Source organism: Pristis pectinata, chromosome 10 (assembly GCF_009764475.1).
Source record: "Pristis pectinata isolate sPriPec2 chromosome 10, sPriPec2.1.pri, whole genome shotgun sequence".
Classification (NCBI taxonomy): domain Eukaryota; kingdom Metazoa; phylum Chordata; class Chondrichthyes; order Rhinopristiformes; family Pristidae; genus Pristis; species Pristis pectinata.
In genome coordinates, this window is record NC_067414.1 from 20,652,216 (window position 1) to 20,679,851 (window position 27,636).

General features: G+C 40.9%; 1 protein-coding gene across 18 annotated transcripts in view; it reads right to left on the reverse strand.

Annotated features, from left to right (window-relative positions):
• Window positions 1–27,636, reverse strand: part of LOC127575471 (regulating synaptic membrane exocytosis protein 1-like) — a 587,418-nt gene that overhangs the window by 191,948 nt on the left and 367,834 nt on the right. For all 18 annotated transcript variants that reach the window (XM_052025399.1, XM_052025392.1, XM_052025387.1 and 15 more), the window contains 4 exons: window positions 21,178–21,290; window positions 17,578–17,708; window positions 4,354–4,525; window positions 1,827–1,980 (listed from right to left, as the gene is read on the reverse strand). In XM_052025399.1, coding sequence (XP_051881359.1) covers window positions 1,827–1,980; window positions 4,354–4,525; window positions 17,578–17,708; window positions 21,178–21,290 — 570 coding nt within the window. The remainder of the gene's footprint in view (window positions 1–1,826; window positions 1,981–4,353; window positions 4,526–17,577; window positions 17,709–21,177; window positions 21,291–27,636) is intronic.

Genomic DNA, 27,636 nt, shown 5'->3' on the forward strand with positions numbered 1-27,636 from the left:
CTTTCAAAGGAGCCCTGAAAAGATGATAATTTTATTTATTAGAGTAGTTCACTATACAAAAGGTGTATATCTAAGATAAATAGTACTTCATTGCTTTCTAAAAAAGAGCATGTAAAGTATTTGTGAAATATTTTCAAATCACACAAAAATATATCCAATGTGTTGGAAATTCTTTGCCTTGCGCTTAAAGGGAACATTAACTAGATTGCTTTAATCTACAGCTAAAATAACCATGAAGTGAAAAGGTTAGGTGTTTGCATGCTAATAACCCAAAGCATTATTTTGAGGGCAATTGTCTTTTTATGGTTCCATAGTTCAACAACATTTTAATAAATGAATTAAAATATCAATCCTTACTGATAAAGAGAAAACCTTATTTTAAAGCTAGCCTAATTGTAAAATTGACAGTACTTTATATTTTACATGGTGATTTCAGACATACATCACAATCAAAATACAACAAGTGAGGAGATTCCCTTTAAATATGCCATTGCAAACTATCACCCAATCTCCAATCTCTTCTTCCTTGTGAAAGTGCAAGCATTGCAGCAGCCTTTAAATCTATGTCCCTTTTTCCAGGTCACATTCCCTCCATTTGTATTTTGGACCATGCAACAGTACGGAACCAGCTCTGATTAAAGTCATTAAGAACATCCTATTTAATTATATCAGAGGCTGATCTATCCTTCCCTGTGCTTTTCAACCTGACTGTTGCCTTTCACACCATTGACTCCACCAACATATTCTAGTTTATCTCCACTAGCTACAGTGGCTTTTTCTTCCCACACACACTCTTACCTCTGGTGCCCCCTAGGCTCTTCCTATCTCCCATCTTTAAGCTGCCCTTCAGCAATATCACTTACAATATGGAATCTATTTCCACAAGAGTTGGCAAATCCTCCACTACCTCTAAATTGTCCAACATTCAGTACTGGATGAGCAAATAATTCTCCCTCTAAATTGTGGAAATATTAAAGCTATCACAAAATCCACTGCAACTCTTTAAAATTGAACAAGACTGCCTGCTCACAACCTTGCTGTTATATTTGACATTGAATTTTAAATTCATATCTCAAAACCAAGGCATCACCATAATCTCTTGGTTTCACCTTTGCAGCACCACAATACCAACATTGTGGCAGTTCACTAGCTACAGAAAAACTCATCCATGCTTTTGTTGTGTCCAGATACAATGATTCCAAGCTCTCCTGGCTGATTTCCCAACTCCTATCTTTGTAAACACAAAACTCTTCTACCTAACTCCTAATTCACATTAAGTTCCCTCACATGTTGCACGCTGATTTATATTGGTTCCTGATTAAGCAACACCTAACTTTCAACATTCTCAGGCTTATTTTTATTCAAATCTCTGTAATCTCCTCCAGTCTTAAAATGCACTGAAATATCTGCTCTCTTCTCATTCTGACCTCTTATACATCCTGAAATTTAATCACTCCACCATCCGTGCCCACTCTTTCTGTTACGGAAGACCCAAGCTCTGGAATTCCCTTTCTTTGCCTCGCCAACTCTTTTACCTCCTCTAGGATGCTCCTTAAAACTTCTTTTTCTTTTTGATCAAGGTTTTGCTGAACTCTCCTAGTGTCTCTTCATGGGAATTGGCATCATTCCATGTGCGAATACATTCTTGAGAATCACCTTGGGATGCTTTGCCTCATTTAAATCACAACACAAGTGGAAATTGTTGTTCTTATTTCAATTCACATTTAACAAAATAACTAAATCATTTTTACACTTAGTATTTCCTTCAGAACCTAGCCTTGAAGTTTCCTGGATTCGTAAAGGGACTACATTAATCAATCACCTACTTTGTAGCCTTTTAGTGGGACTTTCCCCATGGACATGCCGTCGTGGCATGTAGGGCGATGGTTGGGGCAGAGGTAGTGAAGATACATCATGTGTCTGAAGTTTATACCAGTGTGGTTCATCATCCAGCAATGCCGTCTCCAGCTCTATAAGGATCTGCAAAAGTGCAACAATGTCATTTATAGCAGTCACCACCAACCAAACAGCTGTAGAGAAACACCTGAGGGAGAATTGGATAGACATCTGATGAAGAACAGGATGTGGATGATTATAAACATAAGTGAGAGATAGAGAAAGTCCTTTTCCAGGGAAATTGGGAATTATAGAAATATCAGGGCAAGGAAAGCACCCAATAAATTCGTTACTGGAAGTGAGTTGAATGTGTTACCATGCTACCTCGTGAAAATACCCAATGTCATTGTTCCTTTAAGTATTGAGTACTCTAGATCTTAAATAAGGTATCTGGTTTATTATTAAACTGGGCATTATTATTAGAGCAAGTATATTCTGTCTAGTAACCTTAATTAGGCTTGTTCATGAACATTTGCCGTCGTAAATTGTGAGGTCAGATCTCCCTATTCAATTCTATTACGTCAACAGTTACAAGGTAATTTCAGACTTTAGTCTCTGGAGAGGGACCTCCTGAAGTCTCATGCTGAACTCCATCGTTATCTCATACAAAAACACATATAATCATCATCTGGTCGTGAGCAATGCTATGAACCATTTACTAATGTTAAAATATTACAACTCACATCCTAAGTTCTTTGACCAGAAGTATGCACTTACATTCTAAGATGTGGCAAAAGCATCAAAATATAACACCATGCCAGCAAACTGGGCCTGAATTAAGAGATAAAAGATAAGCACCATAAAGGAGTTTTATGTTCGGAAGTTGAACCTCTTTTATCTCCCTATAAAAGCAAGTGCTAACTAAACTACTTCAAGACCTGATAGTAGAGCGCCAAAGATCCACACACATTGTGAAAGCTCCTCAAAATCAACCCTTAATTCAGAAATTGTAATTGTACTGCAAATGTTGTTAATTTTTATTCTCTCTTCCAAAAGTAAAGGACCCAGAATGGATCACACACATCTAAAATAAAAGAAGCCACTTCACTTTAAATTGCTTTCCTTTTTGTTGCTTATGTTGGGTAAATAAAAACATTTTTCCATCACTCATTTGCACGTCTTCCATTCTGAATGCATGACTACCCTATCCTTCCCCATTTCACTTTATTTTTGAAGGATCAAACTGCTAAAATTAGCAAATTATCACAGATCAAATTGCTAAGCAAACCCAGTTCTGATTTACTGAATGACCAGGACTTATTACTGCAACTCAGTTATACTATTTATAGCTTGTCTGATTGAAGGTTCAAGAAGTGTAATAGATTTATTCCTGCTCTGAACCCAAGGGAAGGTTTTTTTGGAAGGAGCCTAATTTGAGGCACCCCTAACACTCTTATTTCCAAACAGCATTCTGTCCTGGTGATGACCAGTCCATGGATTGACGATGCTTCAGTTAGACAGCCTTCTGAAGCACAATATCTGACCAATGGTATGAATGTTTTGTTGGCCATAAAGGAACTAAAATCTGCAAAACAGCTAACTGGAGTGAGTCAAGGACAGTGGAAGTAGACAAACCAAATGTCTTTGTTCTTGCAATGTGGTTGAAGGAATGGAGGCTGACATTTTGTGAAACTATTCTTGCAGCCACTGTTTTGTGAACTCGTTCTTGCTCAGGGATGGTTTGATCAGAGCAATTGAAGGTCGACACAATGAGGTCCCTACCGACAATCTGCTAAACCAGAGATAATTTCCAAACAAGAATCTGTTTATGAAATGTTTACTTGGTTAGGTAGAAATGGCAGGCTTGTGGAAAGAACAGCCTGTGACCTAAAGTAACCTGAGCCCAGTGTTTGGCTGACCTGGCTAAACTGGTGACTCAGGGAGAGACAAAGAAAGTGACATGAGGCGCAAGTCTGGTGGAAGAGCAATGAAGTATTGTAGCCTTGGGCCAGATCCAATGAGAAGCTGACACAGGCTAGCCAGATAAGCCTGAGCCAACGAAATCAAAACACACCAGTTCTATCTGATAAAAAAAAGGATAAGAATGGAGGATTTCACGAGTAGAAGCAGTGAAGACTCTGTAGATCAACTATCGCAGAAGTTGATGACCCCACGTCAGAAACATGGAAATTACGTTGGAATCAAGAGGAACACCTGGTCAGCGTAAACTCCTATTCCCAGATATTACCTTTTCAATTCTTTGACTATTCAGGGATTGTCAAAGAAACCTAGTGGGTGTGTGCACAGATACTTGTAGGAACTTGTTAGTCTTGTAGGAACTGCATGCTTGGTTTTAGCCAAACTGTATGAAATGCATGTTGTTGTTAACTGAACTATTAAAGATAATTGTTCGTTAATACAGATTCTCTTTGTGCCTAACCAATCATTGTTGTCGAGGGTAGAAACAGGCAACAGCTTTAATAATAAACCCAGGTTTAAAGTGTTTGTGTATTTTACCTCTCCAAGAAATCCACTTTCTTCTTCTTGCACTCGGGGCTGATCCCACAATGTAATCTCTAACATTCGTTCTCGAAAGTCTCTTCGATGTACGTGGGAATAGATAAATGTTTGGTTCCATTTTGGCTCTAAACTTCTCTTGACTGTTTTGGTCCTCCTCTTACTCTTGTCACTGCCAGTTAAAATACACAGTTCAATTACATTTGCTGACCCCTACCAAACAATCAAAGTTCAAAAAACAAACCTAGTCAAGTTTCTACAATTTCAAAGTGAATCATTTAAAGAGCTCTGAAAAAAAAACATAAAATTGTGAAAGTACATAAATTAGTTAAGGTCCACACTTGGATTATGTTGCCATTGAGGTTTTAAAAATGAAGGCAAATGTCTTTCTACATTTGAACTGCAAAATTGATGATATTGGCTCAGATTTGGCAAATGCAACAACAGGAAGACCAGGGGTGCTCTCTGTCACTACACCATGAAACCCCCAGTATCTTTGGGATTTTAGCTTGTTATAGGAATCCTGAGGATACTGTGCATGATTCAGCATTTCTCCATAGTCCATGCTGCCCACCAGAACTAGCAATTGAAATACCAAAAACATCAGATGGTTATAAACCAGTAAAATACCTTGGAAAATTAATGTTGTTGAATGCACAATAGGCATGTTGTGAATGGCTAATAAACCAAATGGCTCAAAAAATATGCTTGTGTTTTAATTTCCTCACACAAATATTTCAACATATAATGGATTATACAACAAAATATTCAATATATAATATCTTAAAACTTGATTTATGATATTTCAGCTTGTCAGTCATATGGACCTTTCCAGCTTTATTTTATACTCTGTAAAAAGTTCAGAGGTTTTTACATCTTTGAGGGTAGCTTTTTCCAAGATCAGTGGCAAGCATTGTCACTTCACCACTGATCTCAAACCTCAGGCCTTGTAACATATTTAAGTTACATTTATCAACTTGCAATGCCCATAACCAGTCTTTTTTCTCCATCGCAAAGAACTGGCAACGATCATTCAATCTCATTTGCAGTTTCATCCTCTTTAAATTTGGGGGCCTTGAGTTTAATGAAGAAGTTTCCGTGCTGTATAACCCTATGATTGTAAGTGTGCTTTAGCACTGCTGCCTCATGGATGGGTGAATACCAAGTAAAAGTGCCCCGATCTTGGGATTATTAAATGGGATTAACATAGCTGGCTGATTAGTGGCATTAATATAATGGGCCGAGAGATGTTCTTCTGTGTTGTGTGACTCCATGACTATCAGTAATGTGATATACTGTATGTGCAAAGCATCTGAATCTTATACACTCCATTAAGTCAAAAGCTGAGACTCTGACTTGTGAAATTTCTGGAGGAAAGTTGAACTGGTATGAAAAAGTACAATTCTTTACAACATGCACAGCTTACACACAATCAAAGTGGACCTAAATGATATATGATACCACTGCAGTTCAATTTACAATCCTGAAAGAAGGAAAACAAAAATGCATTTATACATCCCATGGAATATCTGAAAGTACTTTATGGGCAATAAAGCACATCAGAGAGTAGTCACCATTGAAATATAGGAAATGCGGCTGCTAACTTGTATGTTGCAAGCTCCCAAAATCAGCAAGATATCCAAATAATCAATTTTAGAAGCATTAATTGAGGAAAAAAGTTGGGCTAACTCCCCTGCCCTTCTTTGAAGTGGTGCTGCAGATGCAGGTAGAGCAGACAGAACCTTGGTTTAATGTCTCACCAAAAGATGGCAATCTGTCAGTGCAGCACTCCATTGGTACTGTGCTAGAGTGCCATCCGGGACCATTGTATTCAAGTCTTTGGAGTGGTACTTGAGAGTCATAGAGCATGCAAACAGGTTCTTCGGCCCAACTCGCCCACGCTGACCAAGATGCCCATCCAAGATAGTCCTATTTGCCTGCATTTGGCCCATCACCTTCTAAACTTTTCCTATCCATGTGCCTGTCCAACTGTCTTTTAAAAGTTGTTCTTGTACCTGTCTCAACCACTTCCTATGGTCGCTCATTCCACATACGTACCACCCTCTGTGTGAAAATGTTGCCCCTTAAGTTCCTATTAAGTCTTTCCCCTCTCACCTTAAATGCCCCCTAGTTCTTGATTCCCTAACCCTGGGAAAAAGACTGAGTGCATTCACCCAATCTACGCCTCTCATGATTTTATACACCTCTATAAGATCACCTCTCAGTCTCCTACGCTTCAAGAAAAAAAGTCCTAGCCTATCCAACCTCACCCTAAACTCTGTCCCTCGAGTCCTGTCAACATCTTTGTAAATCTTTTCTGCACTCTTTCCAGTTTAATAACATCTTTCCTATAGCGGGGCAACCAAATCTGAACACGATGCTCCAAGTGCAGACTCACTAGCATCTTGTACAACTGCAATATGACCTCCCTACTTCTAAATGCCCTGACTGAAGGCCAGCATGCCAAAAGCCTTCTTCACCACCCTGTCTACCTGTGACTCCACTTTTAGTGAACCATGTACTTGTACTCCTAGGTCCCTCTGTTCCACGACACTCCCCAGGGCACCACCATTCACTGTGAAAGTCCTAACCTTGATTAAACTTTCCAAAATGCAACACTTCACACTTGTCTGAATTAAGCTCCATTTTCCATTCCTTCGCGCACTTTCTTAGCTGATCAAAGTCCTGCTGCAATTTTTGATAACCTTCTCCACTATCAACGATACCACCTATTTTAGTGTCATTCGCAAACTTACTAACCATGCCTTGTACATTCTCATGCAAATCTTTGATAGAGATGACAAGCAACAATGGGCCCAGCACCGACCCCTGAGGCACACCACTAGTCATGGCCTCCAGTCCAAGAAACAACCTTCCACTATCACCCTCTGCTTCCTACATCAAGCCAATTGGCCAGCTTTCCCTGGATTCCACGCAATCTCACAATTTTCCTCACTTGTTTTCTCCATCACTTGCACTTAATCTTGTATCAGTGGCTTCTCATTATTGAAAACAGTTGTCTACTCACTTTAAAGCTCCACCCCATTACAACTTAGAAAGCATAATGAAGAAATTAGGAAGCATTGGAAAATGTAAACTGAAAATTGTAATATGCAACTAATTCTTATCTTGTTTATGCCAGTACAGTTCACATATTAAGGTGGAGTTCCATCATATGAGGACTAAGTTCTCACTTAGATCAGGATTTGTTGATCAAATTATAAAAATGAGTGTGATCTCCCATTGGCTATCAGAAGCTCAAACAGGGTAGTATCACAGAAATGTGGAAAATAAAAGATGTTGAAGGAGGCCTTGTGTGGCATCAGTGCCATGCCACAGTTCTTCAAGTATTGAAGTATCTGCATTCTTGAATTCTTCAAGTATCTGCATATCGTTTAAGCATGATAATACCCTTTGAAGCATTGGCAAACTAGCTTGAGCAGTAATTTTGCTTGTCTATGATGGGACTCAGGCAGCAAATGATTGCACTGAACAGCATGAAATCCAACTGGTCAAGCGCCTCGCAAAAATATTACCACCATGGGAGGAACTAATTAGTGGAAGACTACAGTTCATTCTGACTGATTATATTCATTCAGTTTTTGAAATCTTGGCATTACTGGCAAGGCCAGCATTTAGTTTCCATGCCTAACTGCCCTCAAAAAGGTGGTGAGCTGCATTCCGGATCTGCTGCAGTCCTTCTGGTGGAGCTATTTCAATGATGCTTTCCAGAATTTAAACCCAACAAGGACAAAGGACTTACAGGACACTGATTTGTGACCCCTACTTCTATCACCAAGGTGGTCAATGTTAGAGCTGTTGCTTCACAACTCCAGGCTTCTCAGTTCAATCCTGTCCTCCGATGCTGTCTTGTACATTCTCCTGAGACTGTGTGGGATTCCACAAGATGCTCCAGTTTCCTTCTACATCCCAAAATCATGCCGGTTTATTAATTAACTCCTGTAAACTGCCTCTTAAATAAGTGGCTAAAAATATAAAAAGGGGAGTTGATGAGCATATGAGAGAGACTAAGCTGCAGGACTACCAGTGAAAAAGATAGGGAATTGAACCGATGGGATTGCTTTGCTAGGAGCTAGCAAAGCAATTGATAGGCTAATGGCCACAATAAGTACAACAATGTGCGACTTGAAGGGAATCATGCACCTGCTGTCCTTGACCACATTGGTAATAGGAGTAGGGGTTGCAGATTTGGGAAGTGCCATCAGGTAATTGCAGTGTATTTTGTAGATGACACACACTCCAGCCATCGTGTGGCAGTGGCAGAGGGAATGCACATTAAGGTAGTTGCTGGAGAATTGTGAATGGAATTGAACATTCTGCAATTGTAAGCCAACATCCCCACTTCTGATCTTATGACAGAAGGAAGGTCATGGATACAATAGCTGAAGGTAGCTGGATCAACACAATACCCTGAAGAACTCTAGCAGATTTACAAGTGAATCATGACCCACCCCATTCCTTCTGAAATAGCTGGGCAAGCCACTCATTGCACCATAACTGCCAGGAAACAAAGAGAAAGAATAAAACTGGACAGATCATCATCTCAGAAGGCATGCCAGTGGCTCTACTTCAGGAGTTTGAAGAGATTTGGTATGTCACCAAAGACTCTTACAAATTTCTACAGATGTACAGTGGAGAGCATTCTGACAGGTTTCATCACAGCCTGGTAGGGACCCTCCAATGCACAGGATTGCAAGAGGCTGCAGAGGGTTATAGACTCAGCCACCTCCATCACAGCACAACCCTCCCCACCATCGAGGGCATCATCAAGAGGTGGTGCCTCAAGAAGGTGGCTTCCCTCATTAAGGATCCTCATCATCTGGAACATGCCCTTTTCTTGTTTCTACCATCAGGGAGGAGGTACAGGAGCTTGAAGACTCACACATGATTCAGGAACAGCTTCTTCCTCTCCGCCATCCGATTTCTGAATGATCCATGAACCCATGAACACTACCTCATTTTCCTTTTTTTTTGCACTATTTAATTATTTTTGTAATTTATAGATTTTTATGTCTTTGCACTGTACTACTGCCACAAAACAACAAATTTCACATCGTGTCAGTGATAATAAACCTGATTCTGACTAGGCATCAAATTCAGGCAACCACAACAATACATCTTTGTGTGAGGTATGACTTCAACCATTGGAGTATTTTCCCTTTGATACTCACTAACCTCAATTTTACCACTGTAATCTGATGCCACACTTGGTCAGATGTCAAGGTAGTCACTCTCTCCTCATGTCAGGAACTCCGCATTATGGTCCATGTTTGGACCAAGGCTATCATGAGGTCTGAAGCTGCGTTGTACCGGTGAAACTTAAACTGGGAAATGGTGAACGGGTTATGGATGAATAAATGTTGCTTCATAGCACTGCTAACAACACTATCATTGCATTGCTATCATTCTGATTTGTCTTGCTTTTTGTAAGTAGAACATACCTGGGCAATTTTCCACATTGTTGGGTAGACACCTGCATTGCAACTGTACTGGAACAACTTGGCTACAAGAGAAGGCCAGGTCTGAAGCAAAGGTCTTCAGTCTGACAGCTATGTCATTAAGAATATGACCAGCTTGGTGACTGGTGGTGCTACCAAGCCACTCTTGGTGATGGACATCATTCTGTGCCGTTGCTAACTTTGGTACTTGTATCGTGTGTCGTTCAACAAGGAGGAGCACTGATTCATTAAGTGAGGGAGAATGGTAAGTGGGAATCAGGAGCAGGTTTCCTTGATCTGATTCCATGAGAATTTGTGGGGTCTGGAATCAATGTTGAGGACTTTGAGGGCTATTCCCTCCTGAGAGTATACCACCGTGCTGCAACCTCTGGTGGGTCTGTCTTGCCAATGGGATCGTAATTGACCAGTTGGACAGCTGTCTATAAGGTACAATTCTGTGAAAACAAAATGTCAGGCTTCTGTTTGACCAAACTATGTAATACCAGTTTCCAGATGTGAAGAGGACTTTACAAGTTGGGCTGGGCAGGAAGTGACTTAGCAGTGTCTGGTGCAGACGTCAATGCCTGGTGGTCCATCTAAGTTTCTCTGCTTGTTCCAAACAGTTATGGTACAACTGAATAGTTTGCCCAGCTTTTTCAGAGGGCACAGAGTGGGTGATGCCCACTTATAATTATATTCTTTATATATATCACAAACAACAGAGGTCCTAGCACTGATCCCTGCATAACACACTGGTCACAGACCTCCAGCCAGAATAACAACCAGAATAACACTCTTCCACTACTACCCCCTTTCACAGGCAAGCCAATCTGAATCCAAGCTATCAAGTCACTGTGAATCCCATGCATCTTAATCTTCCTGATCAACCTACTGTGAGGGACCTTATCAAACGCCTCACTAAAGTCCACGTAGACAACATCCACTGCCCTACCTCATCAATCACCTTCTCAAAAAACTCCATCAAGATTGTAAGACATGACCTGTCCCCCACAAACCCATGCTGACTGTCCCGAATTAGCCCACATTCTTCCAAATGTGAGCATAACCTATCTCTAAGAGTCCTCTCCAATAGCTTCCATACCACTGATGAGAGGCTCACCAGCCTAATAATTACTTGGATTATCCCTATTTCACTTCTTAAACAAAGGAACAACATTGGCTACTCTCTAGTCCTCCAATCTCTGTGAGATTTCTTCCTCAACTGAACCAAGCGGCTTTTTTATGAAAGGCCAGTAATTGTTGTGATTGCCATTTTTAAGACAAATTGCAATCTACAGTATATTAACTGAATTTAAATTCCACAGCTGCTTTGGCGGGATTTGAACATTGGTCCCTGGATTGTTAGTCTAGTGCTCTGAATCCTTTGTCCGGTATCTGAACAAATTGTGCATAAAAGGAGGCCAGCTGGGTCACCATGTCCATGCTGGTCACAAATGGAACTATTTAGTTTCGTTCCAGATCACAGCTGTTGAACTTTTACCATATACCTTCAAGGGGTTCTTCAAGTGCTGACCCAGATGAGTTTATATCTGATAGGAGTTTTTGCCGTCATCACTCAATCAAACTGGGAACATTAGAGCCTTGCTACTTTGGGTGAAAATCTTTTTCTTGAATCATCCCAGCAACTAACTTACATTAACCTCTCTGCGAAATGAAATGGGTATTTCCTGTTCACCGTGTTTTGGCCTCAGAATTTTAAACACCTTGATTAAATCCTTTCTCAGTCTCCTTTATTCCAAAGTAAAAAAAACCCAGTCCAGACAGTACCTCCCTCATAACTATAATTCCCAATCATTGACAGCATCCTCATAAATTTCCTCTGTACTCTCTCTAATGTTGTCACATCGTTTGCATCATGCGGCAACCAGAACTGTGCATGATGCTCCAGCAGTAGCCTCTCAGTCTTGGCCAATAAAAGCTTGAATATCAAAAAAATGTAGATGTTGAAAATCTGAAATAAAACAAAAGATGCTGAAAACATTCAGCAGGTTAGGCAACATCTCTGGGAAAGAGAAACAGCTAACGTTTCAGGGCGAGGACTCTTGCCTTTAAATCCCATCACTACCTGTCTCACACTTCTCCAGACTGAATTCCTTTTGCCATCCCTCTGCCCACCCAATTAGCCCTTATCATCATGAAAATCAAAGGACTTGGCATCGTTACCCATGGAACCTAACCACACACCACCCTCCAGTTAGCTGCAACTCCAGTTAACCATAGTAATAGAACTGTACTGCACAGAAACAGGCCCTTCAGCCTAACTCGTCCATGCTGACCATGATGCCAATCTACGCAAATCCTATTTGCCCACATTAGGCCTGTATCTCTCTATTCCTTTTCTATCCAAGTACCCGTCCTCCAAGTGTGGCGAACCAATGATTTATATAACTGTAATATGACATCCCAACTCCAATACTCAATGCTTCACTGATGAAGGCAAGCATACCATACACTTTCTTCACCATTCTGTCTACCTGTGTCATCACTTTCAGGGAACTATGTACTTATACTCCAAGGCTTCGCTATTCAATGACACTCCTCACAGCCCTGTCACTCACTGTGTATTTCCTGCCCTGGATGATTTAACTTCCAAAAATGCATTACTTTGCACTTGTAAGGGTTAAATTTCATCAGCCATTTCCTTGCCCATTTTCCTAGTTTACCTAGATCCTGTTGCAACTTTAGACAATCTTCTTCACTACTCACAATACCACCAATATTGGTGTCATCTGCAAACTTACTAATCATGCCACCAACATTCTCTTTTAAATTATTAATATATACGACAAACAATAAGGGACCCTGCACCAATCCTTGCGACACACTCGCCTCCAATCTGAAAAGTAACCCTCTGTCTCCTACCACTGAACGAATTTTGTATCCAAATTGCAATCTCACCCTGGATCTCATGTATCCAAACCTTCTGGATCAGTTGACCATGCAGGAGATTGTAGAAGGCCTTGCTGAAGTCCACCCTGCCCTTGTCGATCCTCTTCGTCACCTTCTCAAAAAACGCAAATCAACTTTGCGACACATGACCTTCCACAAACAAAGTCATGTTGATTATCCCTAATCAGTCCTTGACTTTCCAAATGGAAAATAAATCCTGTCCCTCAGAGTCCCTTCCAGTAACTTTCCCACCATTGATTTAAGGCTCACCAGCCTATAGTTCCCTGGCTTGTCCTTGCATCCATTCTGAAATAGGCACAACATTAATCATCCTCCAGTCTTCCAGTACCTCACCTGTGTCTAAAGAAGATAGAAAAATCTCTGCCTGGGCCCCAGTAATCTCCTCCCTTGCTTCCCACAACATCCTCGGATACATCAGTTCAGGCCCCGGTGACTTATCTACCTTCATGCAGTTCAAGACCACCAACACCTCCTCCTTCATGATGTTGAAATGCTTCAGGATATTACAGTTCTCTTCCCTGAACTCACCAGCTTCCATGTCCTTCTCCATTGTATATACAGATGAGAAGTGTTCATTTAAGACCTCACCCATCTCCTGTGGCTCCACAACAGAAAGTGGCAACTAAGTGGAATATACTGCCTGAGAGAATGGTGAAAGCAGAGTTGTTGGCAGCATTTAGGAAGTGTCTAGATAAGCACTTGAATTGACCAGGCAGAGAAAGCTATAAACCAACAGCTGGAAGATGGGATTAATTACGGATGTGTCCCCGCTGGCCATTGTGGTCATGGTGGTCTTTACTGCCTTTTTCTGTATGACTATGACTCTAAAGGCTCTGAATGACTTATTGACCACCTCCCTGATAGGCAGTGAGTTCCAGATCATCACTATTTCCTTTGTGAAAAGATTTTCTTCATATTTCCCTTGTAATTTTCCCCCAGATTTTAGATTGTGCCCCTGACGTTGAAACATCTGGTAACAGGAACAATTTTCATCTCTCCAGCCTCTGTAAAGCTGTCATGATTTGTCAATGTTGATTGAGAGAGGCTGGTGAAGATTCTAATTTTAATACGAAAGGAGTGAAAACTGTTGCAGATTAAAGAGTGAGAATATGAAGGAAATGATCACTGTATTGAATAATAACTTGGGGAGCTGTGAGATAACAATGGGAATGCGATTTAAACATGTTTTCCTTTTGAACAGAGAACACACATGATGCCAACTGCCATTAAGATGACCACATGTCAAAATCACCTTTCTCCAACTATCATCGAGCAAATTTCTTTATTTTATGAAAATGTATTCCGTGTAACACAAACAAATACATGTCTCTGCTACTTCTGATTTCTTCAGAATGGAAATTCTGTTTGAATCTGTCAGTTTGAATTCATTATAAAAACATCAAAGGACTTATGTAAATATTATGTTAAAAAGGTGCTATTATGGTCCTGCTAAGCTGTGATTTTTATAAGAATACTAAGTTTTGTCATCTCTTAAATTCCATAGTCTAGTGAGAATGGAGTTTATGTGGTGCAACACTGCCATCTATTGCTGCAGGATTGAAAACAAACTCCACCAATGCCTCCACAACCTTCACCCAACTGAGAAGTGCTTCATGATCAACATCTCAATCTTGATACCAACCTCGTGGTCCACTGAGTAGCAGTGATTCCCGCCTGTTGGTATGCATCAGAGATAATAAGCAACTAATACTTTTAAGCACTGGAGAGGGATGACTAATGCTACCTTTGTAAAATCTTCCAAATTTGCAGGTAAATTTCCAAGGCTCATGTTTGGCATCAAGACTCCCAAACCACACACTCTTCTCTGAGCTCTGCATGACAAGAAATTCCCCAAAGGACAGAGACAATACAGGATTTATGAACATTTGGAGAGGTATAATATGATTAGGAATAGTCAGCATGGCTTTGTCAAGGGCAGGTCCTGCCTTACGAGCCTGATTGAATTTTTTGAGGATGTGACTAAATACATCGATGAAGGGAGAGCAGTAGATGTAGTGTATATGGATTTCAGCAAGGCATTTGATAAGGTACCCCATGCAAGGCTTATTGAGAAAGTAAGGAGGCATGGGATCCAAGGGGACATTGCAGTGTGGATCCAGAACTGGCTGGCTCACAGAAGGCAAAGAGTGGTTGTTGAAGGGTTGTATTCTGCGTGGAGGTCAGTGACCAGTGGTGTACCTCAGGGATCTGTACTGGGACCCTTACTCTTTGTGATTTTTATAAACGACCTTGATGAGGAAGTGAAGGGGTGGGTTAGTAAGTTTGTGGATGACACAAAGGTTGGGGGTGTTGTGGATAGTTTGGAGGGCTGTCAGAGGTTACAGAGCGACATAGATAGGATGCAAAGTTGGGCTGAGAAGTGGCAGATGCAATTCAACCCAGATAAGTGTGAAGTGGTTCATTTTGGTAGGTCAAATATGATGGCAGAATATAGTATTAATGGTAGGACTCTTGGCAGTGTGGAGGATCAGAGGGATCTTGGGGTCCGGGTCCATAGGATGCTCAAAGCGGCTGCGCAGGTTGACTCTGTGGTTAAGAAGGCATATGGTGTATTGTCCTTCATCAATCGGGGAATTGAACTTAGGAGCCGAGAGGTATTGTTGCAGCTATATAGGTCCCTGGTCAGACCCCACTTGGAGTACTGTGCTCAGTTCTGGTCGCCTCACTACAGGAAGGATGTGGAAGCCATAGAAAGGGTGCAGAGGAGATTTACTAGGATGCTGCCTGGAATGCGGAGCATGCCTTATGAAAGCAGGTTGAGGGAACTTGGCCTTTTCTCCTTGGAGCAAAGGAGGATGAGGGGGACCTGATAGAGGTATATAAGATGATGAGAGGTATTGATCGGGTAGATAGAGGCTTTTCCCCAGGGCTGAAATGGTTGCCACAGGAGGACATAGGTTTAAGGTGCTGGGGAGTAGGTATAGAGGAGATGTCAGGGGTAAGTTTTTTACTCAGAGAGTGGTGAATGTGTGGAATGGGCTGCCGGCAATGGTGGTGGAGGCGGATACAATAGGGTCTTTTAAGAGACTGTTGGATAGGTACATGGAGCTGAGAAAAATATAGAGGACTATGGGTAAGCCTAGTAATTTCTAGGGTAGGGACATGTTCGGCACAGCTTTGTGGGCTGAAGGGCCTGAATTGTGCTGTAGTTTTTCTATGTTCTATGTTCTAATGCTTCAAGGAAGACCTTTAAACCTCCTTGAGATAATGTAACATTTTCATTGACTCATGGGATTCCCTGTCCAATCTGCTTAAACTGGCAGAGAAACATTGAAGAAGGCATCAAGCACCTTGAGGCTCCCTGACAGAAGCACGGAGAGACCAAGCACAAGCAGCTGAAGGGAGCATGCAAGAACCCTATCAAGCCATCCACCCACCCCCTCAAACTCCACCTGTCCCTCCTGTGGCAGCATCTCTGGGTCCTGGGTAGGATCTCAAAACCCACAGAAGTAAGATGGAAGCAAGTTTTCCTCAAATGAGAAAAAGATTACACCCACATGATTAGCTAGAAATGCAGAAGATGCATACAAAGATTGCATGATAGTATTCTTCTGCCAATGGTAATAAAGCCAATACACTCATATATCACCGGCACATGAGCCTTTCTAATTTAATCTATCCACTTTAAAAAATGCATCCTGCAAAGTTCTGAGCTTACCCAGGGTATGGATCTGGCTTGGAAACTGTGGACCCTGATCCAGTTTCTCTATTAACCTGGTTGTCAGTGAGAAGTAACTTGGCCTATGAGGAACAGGAACAATGGTAATTTGAACAGGAACATCACCAATAGCCTGTCCTGGCCCAACCATGTAGGTGCCCTGGCCAAGAAAGCACACCAACACCTTTGCTTCCTCAGGAAGCTAAAGAGTTTTGACATCTCACCAATTTTTATAAATGCACCAGAGAAAACATCCTATCCGGATGCATCATGGCTTGGCAAGGCAGCTGCTCTGCCCGAGACCACAAGAAACTGCAGAGAGTTGTGGACACAGCTCAGCAAATCACGAAAACTAGCCTCCCCTCCACGGACTCTGTCTACACTTGTCACTGCCTCGGTAAAGCAGCCAACATAATTAAAGGCCCCACCTACCCTGGACATTCTCTCTTCTTCCCCCTCCTATCGGACAGAAGATACAAAAGCCTGAAAGCACATACCACTAAAGTCAAGGACAGCTTCTATCCCACTGTTCTCAGACAGTTGAACAGTTCCCTTCTACGGTAAAATGGACTATTAACCTCACAATCTACCTCGTCATGGCTTTGCAGCCTGTTGTCTGCCTGCACTGCATTTTCTTTGTTATTGCTTTTCCTTGTACTACCTCAATGTACTGATGTGATGAAATGATCTGTATGGATGGCATGCAAAACAAAGTTTTTCACTGTACCTTGGTTCATGTGATAATAATAAACCAATTTATCAATTTACCAATTTAATGGCTAGCATTATCCAACCATCCTTGTGTCCTTCATAAGATTTGATCCTCAACATGTATACGGAATTTCTGCTCAATGCAGGATTTCACAGACTTTATTCCATGTAAAGTTACAGTGCGATTTGTGACAATCTAAAGGGGAACAACATCCACTCTGATAATCCAATGCTGTTCTCAATCTTTTTTATCTAGCAGGGTGGGTAAGGGCTTTTAAACGTGAGGACCAATGGTTGCAAAGCAGACAGGCAGTTGACTGTCATTCTAATGAAAGCAAAGAAATAATTGGAGATGTAACAACAGTATGCCTACTACACAGCAACACAGACATATGTGCAGCTAAAATTAAAAAAAAAAGTTAAAAATTGATTCTCAATTTTCACCTTCGATCTGGAAGGAAGTACATTTTTACATAAGGATTCCTGGGCCGACCATCCCCTCGGGAAGGAAGCTCCGTGGCTTGTAACACATTAACTATCAGCTGGTGGCCTACTTTATCATACCAGAGTTTCACCTGTGAAAACAATGCATTTTATGAAGTCTATGCATCATGTGGAAACCTCATTGTTTAAAAAATTTTACACAGCAAAATGTTAGACTTTCAGTACCTCCTATATACTCGTGTTTGTGTTAATAATGGGCGTACAGGCGCTAAAATATCAGTTGCCATTCCTTAGAATTTTATTCTGGCCAGATTATTAATTATTTTTTAACAACTGTCCAATTGCAAGTTTTTCAAAATGTAAAGAGACTGAGGCCATGTAGCTCTATTTACTTGAGTAAAAGTGTTAATCCCAAATCTAAAATTCTTCTGTTAATGAGATTTGAAAATATGCAAATTACCTGATATCAGTATGGATACCATCTGGGCTTCATTATTTAATCATGATCAGCCATCAAATGGCTATATCTTAACATTAAGCTGTGGGGCACTAGCCTATGACTACTTCAGATATTTCCTGTGTAGATAGGCACATAAACAGATTTTAATTTGGCAAAGGATCTGCGGTGTCCCACGAGGGACACTGTTCTTTCTCCAGTCCTTCTCTTCCTCTCCGAGGCGATGCCTCTTTTTGAGGTACCAATCATTCTCCTAAATAGGCAATTTTCATCTCTAAGCCTGATTGGTAATTATTGGTAGGTTATCAAGTCTAAGCTCCAGTTCTGATTTGCTCTGACAGACCCATGGAGAGACCATTTCAGTTGGTGACCCTTCATTGGAACGTTCCAGTTGCAATTAAAAGGTCATCAACCTGACACTTTAATTGTTTCTCTCTCCACAAATGTTGCCTAACCTGCTGAGCGTTTCCAGCAATTTCTATTTTTATTTCAAATTTTCAGCAGTTCCTTTTGCTTTCAGACCATGGAGAGACTTTCTAGCCTTGGTCAGGAGACAGAAATCTACAGCAGGAGCTGCTGTCGATATTTTGACCTCATAATCTAGTGGTAAAGGGAAAACTTATAAAGCCTCAGCTGATCTGTGACTATGTATATACTCAAACCAACCGGAATTCATATCAGTGAGCTTTTGTTAATGGTGAAATAATGGCAGACTAGACGATGTTGTAATCAGCAGGTGCTGTCTATTTAAGACTTTAAAACACCTATCATCTTGACACAGACATTCAGATCTCAACATCAGATACATTGCAGACCAGCCAGTCCATTCATATGAATGGAGAAGAATTACTGCAAAGGAGAGTTGCATGTTAACTAATTTACATATTATAGAATTAATTGAGCTTTTTAAAAAAAATCATTTGTTTGCTTAAAAATATGCTTTAATTTGCAATAGTATTTAATTGTTTCAATAATTTAATAGTTTTTGAATGTTTATGTTTACCCAGCCTGGACATATGATTTGGCCAGCTTTCAGGATTTTCTCAGCTGCTTTGAGGATTTATGCTGGCTCCCATGTAATAATATTTCAAAAGATCCTGCCAACATGCAGGACCTAGCCATTTTGGAGTGGATAGCTTTGGGCATTCAGATGAGCCCAAACCAGAAAAGGCGAGTCTCAGCTTACTGCATTGGTCAACAGAATATGGGCAATCGGAATTTGGGCAGCTCGCCACAGGCGTCATGTTCTGGCCCGATAATTCTAGATCACGTTGTCTCTTTACTCTTCTGCCTAAACTTGTGGGCTCTTTCCATTGTTGTATCAAAGAATCCTATCAGCTTAATTCAGTATGATTTATCCATCAGAATCTGTGACTATTATGCTTTCTACTTCTACTACTTACTTTCATGCAGAGTTTAGTATTTTTCCTTCCTCTGTTGTTCAGCTGAAGAGACTTATTCCATTTCCCATTTTATATATCAGAACAACTGTAACTGGCTGTTGTGTGTGTGTGTGTGTCTGTCTGTCTATCTGTCTTTACCTGGACCATCTCCTCTTACTTTTCGAACTTTTGTCAATGATTGTTCTGCTCAAGCTCTGCTGGTAGGACAGGAGGATGAAACCAAATATGGAAAACTTGAGGAGTCAGTCATGAAAGCAAAAAGAAGCTATGAAATCAAATCATAAAGAACAAATTGTTCTATTACCGAAAAGAGAAAAGTTAGAGGAAAGGGCCATCAAAGAATCAGCAAGTTCAATTCCCAGCCAATCACATGGAAATGGACAATGTATGAAATAATTACTTTATGACCAGCAAGCTGGTGAGTGGATGTTTGGTTCACTAAATTGTGATCATGGGAACTAAGATACTTTCGTTCTCCATTCTGTTCTGGCTCTTTACCCACTGCAAGATCCAGAGTGGTTCTTGTGTTACTGTACTTTTTATGTGTTGAGTGAGAAACAAACTCTACAAACCCTGTGAAAACACAGGCCCTTTATCGCCTTTCACTACTTCTCCTGGAGGGGAGGTGGAATAGCCCATAGTTATTATTTTATGTAGAATTATTTCTATGACTTAAGATGAAGATTTGCTAGATAACCAGAATCTTTGAAATATCTGGGCATCCCATGACACAGTCAATTTAATGCCTTTGCTTGGAAGAGTGAAAAGGTTTGCTTTGAATGTGTTTTCCTGAGGATTAGGAATGGAAATGTAGGTAGGTGAGTGAATTGCACAGGCATTGAAAATCTCCATGCAAAGATGTTGGGCAGGTGGGGTGTCCTTTGGGTTGACTTCTGTAATCCTCTGTATTTTTTCATTTGTATTAGCTGAGGTGATGAAAGCAGCTGAACAATCTCAACACCATAATCATTCAACATCATCAAAAAAAATCAACATGCAGTAACAACTTCTCAACCATAAGACCCCTTATCTATTGATTCTTTTATCCCATTAGGTTATGTATTTGTTATTTGATGAACATGTTTTCTTGAAGTGATGTTCATGGTGATGTTCCATCTTCAAATCTTTCCCTTCTTGCTCTTCATTCCAAGACAAGATCTCAGCTGTGTATAAGTTTATCCTTTGCTTTGAAACTTAAATTATTCTGTCTTATCCAAAACAATGGATAATTTCAATACTAAATAGACCAATACACTGAAGAAGTTCAATGTTGCATTAGGCTTATATGTGGCTGAATAATCACCCACAATTACTTCTAATGACTTCGTTTCAAGATAGTCAACAAACACTTTCCTAGGACTTAGCAATCATCCACTCCACTTGTTTGGATATGTGTATCAATGAATAACTTAATGCTGATAAATGGTATGAACCTATATTAACAAAATACTGAAGAAAATAAATGACAAATTATTGGTTAGTTTTTTCTTTCTATGTTTAGGCATTAAGTGAAAAGAAATAAAAAAACAAAATCAAAAAATTATGAGTCTTCAGTGGGGGCCAGTCGAATGTTCCACCCAAGTGATTACTACCTAACGACAACAAGGTGGTAAAGCTTTCTCCCACATTTTACAGTTTCATTTGTCAAAGCTGTTAACCTAGTTACAGAATGCATATATATCAATTAAAAAGGTAAAGGTTATTCTCAACGTGTGTATTTACTTCTATTGTTTTACTCACTGAGAGCTGTCCAGGTAGGACCTGAGGGGCATCTTTCAAAGCTCCTGGGCTGGTTGGAGAAATGACTGAAATACAGGGTCGTTCCATCTTCTGTGATTCAAAGGAACTTGAACCTGGTAAGATAAACGTTTGCTCACAATGCTTCCATTTATGGAGATGCTTGGCATACATTTAGTACTAATGTAAATATGTATAATAGTCATCAAGTCATACAGCACAGAAGCAGGCCCTTCGGCCCAGCAAGTCTGTACAGACCAACAAAGAGGGACCTACAGTAATACAGCATGGAGGCAGGCCCTTCGGCCCAACTCATGCCGACCAAAATGCCCATCTAAGCTGGATGCCCATTTGCCCATGTTTGGCCCATATCCCTCCAACGTAAATGCCCATTTACATTAATTCCATTTTTTATTCTCCCAACATTCTCAATTCCTCCCAGATTCTGCTATTTACCTACACAAGAGGGGCAATTTAGTGGCCACACATCCTATCAACCCAGAGGTATTTGGGACATGGAGAGAAACCAGAGCACCCAGCGGAAACCAGTGCCGTCAAAGGGAGAATGTGCAAACTCCACACAGACAGCATTCGAGGTCAGGATTGAACCTGGGTGTCTCTGGCACTGTGAAAGACCGCCTCTACTAGCTGTACCCCAGTGGCATTACAAACAATGAACGTGAATGTATATAAAATCATATTGTTAATTCAATGTCAAGAAATAAAATTATGTGTTTGTTCGATGTAAGTTATGCTTCACTTGGAAGCAATGTTTCTCGGCAGGCCATGATTTACAATATGTTAGTCAACTGGTAAATATAAATCAAGGATACTTGATAAGTTGGTGGGTTAGACATGGACCTATTGTTCAGACCTAAAATTAAATGCAGCCCTGAGGAATAACAATTGAGTATCTTTTGTGTAATGAATTTGGGCAAGGACACAAAATAATTAATGGGTACAAGACCAAAGCAGAAACTTTGTACCACGGGTGGCAAGGAAATAGAAAATGATGTATTCCAAGATTGCCAATATGATTATCATTATTACATAAATTTTGAATCATACACTGTGTTGAAAGAAAACAAAAACATATATTTGGTCCTAATTTATTCTCAGAATTCACTGGGTTCCTACCACTTTTACCTTGGGATACTCTGGGCCCCTACGCCTTTATCTCAGGTTACATTAAGTCCCTATCCCTTCATCTCAGAATATATTGGAACCCCACCCCGTTCTCTCAGGTTTTACAGGGTTTCTGCTCCTTCACCTTAGAATATACTGGGTCCCTACCCCCTCATCTCAGGATGCACTAGCTGCTACCCCTTCACCTTCATGGTTACTACATTTGTGGATGACACCAAAATTGGTGGTTAGTGGACAGTGAAGAAGATTATCTAAGACTACAGCAGGATCTAGATCAACTGGGAAAGTGGGCCAAGGAATGGCAGATGGAATTTAACTTGGACAAGTGCAAAGTGATGTATTTTGCAAAGTTAGTCCAGGGCAGGATATACATAGTGAACAGCAGGGCCCTGGAGATTGTTATAGAACAGAGAGGCCTAGGGTACAACTACTTAGTTCCCTGAAAGAGGCGACACAGGTAACCAAGGTGGTGAAGGAGGTATTTGACATTCTTGCCTTCATTGGTTAGGGCATTGAGTACTAGAGTTAGAATGTCATGTTACAACCATACAAGACATTGGTGAGACCGTACTTAGACTACTGTGTGCAGTTTTGGTTGCCATACCAGAGGAAGGATGTCATTAAGCTGGAAAAGGTACAGAAAAGTTTTGCAAGGATGTTGGCAGAACTGGACGGCTTAAGTTATAAGGAGAGACTGGATAGGCTGCTTTCCGCTGAGTCTAAGAGGCTGAAGGGTGATCCTATAGAGGGATACAAAATCATCAGGGGCAGAAGATCGAATTTGAAGGCAGAATGCAAGGTTAATGGCAGGACTCTTAGCAGTATGGAGGAACAGAGGGATCTTGGGGTCTACGTCCATAGATCCCTTAAGGTTGCTGCGCAGGTCGATAGGGTTGTTAAGAAGGTGTATGGTGTGTTGGCCTTCATTAGTTGGGGTATTGAGTTCAAGAGCCAAGACGTAATTTTGCAGCGCTATAAAATTCTGGTTAGACCACAGTTCTGGTTGCCTCATTATAGGAAGGATATGGAAGCTTTAGAGAGGGTGGAGAGGAGATTTACCAGGATGCTCCCTGGATTGGAGAGCATGAGTGAGCTAGGGATTTTCTCTTTGGAGAGGAGGAGGATGAGAGGTGACTTGATAGAGGTGTGCAAGATGATAAGAGGCAGTCCACTCAGAGGCTTTTTCCCAGTTGAAAATGGCTAACACGAGGGGGCACAATTTTAAGGTGATTGGACAAAGGTATAAGCAAGATGTCAGAGGTAAGTTTTTGGCAGAGGTTGTGGGGGCAGATACATCAGGGACATTTAAGAGTCTCTTAGATAGCCACATGAGTGATAGAGAAATGAAGGGCTACGTGGGAGGGAAGGGTTAGATAGATATTAGAGCAGGGTAAAATGTCAGCACAACATCGTGGGCTGAAGGGCCTGTACTGTGCTGTAATGTTCTATGAATAGCTACAGTCTTTTTTCCAGGGTAGGGGAGTCTAAAACTAGAGGGCACTGGTTTAAAGGTGAGAGGGGAAAGATTTCAAATGACGTGAGAGGCAAGCTTTTCACACAGAGGGTGGTGGGTATATGGAACGAGTTGCCAGATGAAGTGGGAGAGACAGGTACAATTGCAACATTCAAAAGACATTTAGACAGGTACATGGATAGGAAAGGTTTAGAGGGATATGGACCAAATACAGGTAAATAGGACTAGCTCAAGTAAGTACCTTAGTTGGCACAGACGTTGTGGGCTGAAGGGCCTGTTCCTGTGCTATACTGTTCTATGTTTCAAGGTGGATCTTAGAATCCAGGATGGACCAAACACCACAAGCAGTGCAAAGTTGTAGCATCCCATGGGCCAGTTCATGCTGGTGGTGTCAATGGCTCTATTTGAAACTGCTAGTGTTCAGCTTTTGAAAATCAAGTTGGTCCACGACTTTGCACATGTGATATGCTAATGACAATGATTTCCTGACAGATTTGTAGGGCATAATCTGTTGGTGTGGTCCACCACTGGACTTCACAAAAGGATTGAAGGGACAAGTATTATGAAGAAGGCAAGATACATTATAAAAACTCTTTTGCTGTAACTTAACGGTTTTAATTTTATAGACACATTTTAAATTATTTTTCATTCAGTTTTTTTTCCTTTCTCAAATTATTGACTTCAAAAATGATTGAAATTGACAACAACTTTCCCTATGCTGATTGTCAGAGGAATTTCAGGGATGGGGCCTCTGTACTCAGTCATCTGCGATTCATTTGCTGACTGGATCTCACAATTGAACCCCACATCCAATCCAGACTAGTGTCTGCGTAGGCAGACTGTGGCCTGCAGCTCCAGAATAGGGCACTGTGCTAATGCCATCTCACACAATGCTTCCCTAAGCTTTGGACAGTATGGACAATTGGAGCAGTGAACCCAATTAATTTAAAAATAGAACATAGAACAGTACAGCACGAGAAAAACCCACATTGTGCCAAACTAATTAAGCTAATGACACCTAATCCCTTTTGCCTGCACATGATCCATATCCCTCCATTCTCTGCACATTCATGTGCCTATCTAGGAGCCTCTTAAATGCCTCCATCATATCTGTCTTCACCACCACCCCTGGCTGTGCATTCCAGGCACTCACCACTCTGTGTAAAAAAAACTTACCCCGCACATCTCCTTTGAACCTTCCCCCTCTCACCTTAAATGCATGCCCTCTAGTATTAAACATTTCGACCCTGGGGAAAAGATACCGGCTACTTACTCTATCTATGCCTCTCATAATTATATAAACTTCTATCAGGTCTCCCCTCAGCCTATGTGGCTCCAGAGAAAGCAACCCTAGTTTGTCCAACCTCTCCTTATAGCATATGCCCTCTAATCCAAGCAGCATCTGGTAAACCTTTTCTGAACCCTCTCCATAGTTTCCTTTCTATAATAGGCAGCAGTTTTCACAATCTTATGTCATCAGAGCCATCTCCTCCCAGAGGAATACAAGCGTGCAGCTCCCACTCAAATAGTGTCAAGCTCTGTGGCCCTGGGACAGCGACAAGTAAGCAAACAGTGGGTAATCAGAGGCCTTAGTAACAATGGAGAAGGTGAGAGGAAACTGCGGGCCAGTTTTAGGGAAATAACTTTCAGTCTTGAATTTTAAGTGCAGTCCTGGTGTTAAAAAAAAATCCCTGAAATTTATTTGCAAAGCTCTGAAACTTATTATTACAGCAACTATATTACATCACAATTCTCAGTCCAGGAATACCCATCAATGTTTTGATAATGCTCATGACACCCTATATTGTATCCTCGCTCTTTAATCTAAAGCACAAATACATAAATCCAATGATGTGAAATGTGTCTATTTGTGGCTCTTCATGCACATGTATTTGTACATGAGTGTATGTGTGCCCATTAAGCAGGTGTGGAGGATGGGTGTAATTTCAGAAAGAAGATAACTAGAGACCTTATACCAACATAAGCTGTAGGTCTTGAATGTGGCATCAGTGATTATCCCTCTCTTCATTTTGTTATAGAACATAGCAAAGGAACAGGCCCTACGGCCCACGATGTCTGCACCAATCACAAAACTGAATTAAACTAAATCTATTCTGCCTGTACATGATCCATATCCCTCCATTCCCTGCATACTCATGTGTCTACCTAGCAGCCTCTTAAATGCCACGATCATTTCTGCTTCCATCACTATCCCTGACAATCCATTCCAAGCACCTACCACTCTCTGTGTTAAAAAAAACTTGACCCACACACCTCCTTTAAACTTTTCCCCTCTCACCTTAAAGCATGTCCTCTAGTACTTTACATTTCCACCCTAGGAAAAAGTTTCTGACTGTCTACTCTATCTATGCCTCTCATAATTTTATAAACTTCTATCAGATCTCCCCTCAGCCCCTAACGCTCCAGGAAAAACCAAGTTCGTCCAACCCCTCCTTATAGCTCATGCCCTCTAATCCAGGCAGTATCCTGGTTAACCTCTTCTGCACCGTTTCCAAAGCCTCCACACCCTTCCCATAATCAGGCGACCAGGACTGCACAAAATTCTCTCTCTGATTTCTCAATCTATTCCTGTCTATGCCGTTCTACTTGGTTTAAGCTGTGACATAACCAACACTGAAACATGGAGCAGCAGCTCGGTTTTGGAAGCAATTACAAACACCCCAGTAGGTTTTAGAGTAAAAATAGTCATTAAATTAATCATCGAACATAGAAAAGAACAGCCCAAGAATAGGCCCATTGACCCACCATGTCTGTTCTGACCATGATGCCAATATCGACTAATCCTTTCTGCCTGCACATGGTCTCCATCCCTCTATCCCCTTTGTGATCACGTGCCTGTCTCTAAATACCTCTTAAACGTTGCTATCATATCTGTTTCTACCACCTGCCCTGGGAGTGTGTTCCAGGCACCTAACACTCTGTGTAAAAAAAAATTGCCTTGCATATCTTCCCCTCTCACCCTAAATCTACACTCTCTAATATTTGATATTTCCACCCTTGGAAAAAGATTCTATCTACCCTATCTATGCCATTCATAATTTTATAAACCCCTATCAGATCTCCCCTCAGCCTCTGACGTTCCAGAGGAAGCAATCCAAGTTTGTCTAACTTCTCATTATAGTTAATATTTTCTAATCCAGGCAAAATCCTGGTGAACCTGTTCTGCATCCTGTCCAAAGCCTGCATGAAAACTCATTCAGCGTTGCAAGGATTGGGAAATTTTTAGAAACCAGCAAAGGATGACAGAAAAAATTATAAAGATAGAAAAACCAGCAAATAATGTAAAACAGACAGGTATATAACAAGGAAGATAACAGTTAAAGAGGATAGACCAGGGAATTAATAAGTAGAGAAATATCAGATATTCTAAATAATTATTTTGGATTGGAGTCCACGATAGAAAACACTACAATCATTCCAATAATAATTGAAAACAAAGGGCTATAAGGGTGGAGAGGGAGAACCAAAAACTATCTCTAACACTAGTGAAGAATGCTGGACACACTAATGAGGTAAAGGCCAACAATTTCCCTGGATTTGATGACCTGCATCTTGTGCTCTTAAAGGAAGTGGCTGCAGAGATAGTGGATGACTTGATTGTAAACCACCAAAATTCCCTAATGTTGGAGAGGTCCCAGAAGAATGGAAAACAACAAATTTAACACCACTATTAAAGAGAGGGAGATGGAATGCAGTAGGGCCTGCCACCCAATATCTGTCATTGGGAAAATCCTGGAATCTATGTAAATAGCAAGATATTTAGAAAATCATAATGCAATCAAGCATGGTCAACATAGTTTTAGAAAGGAAAATGGAATTTC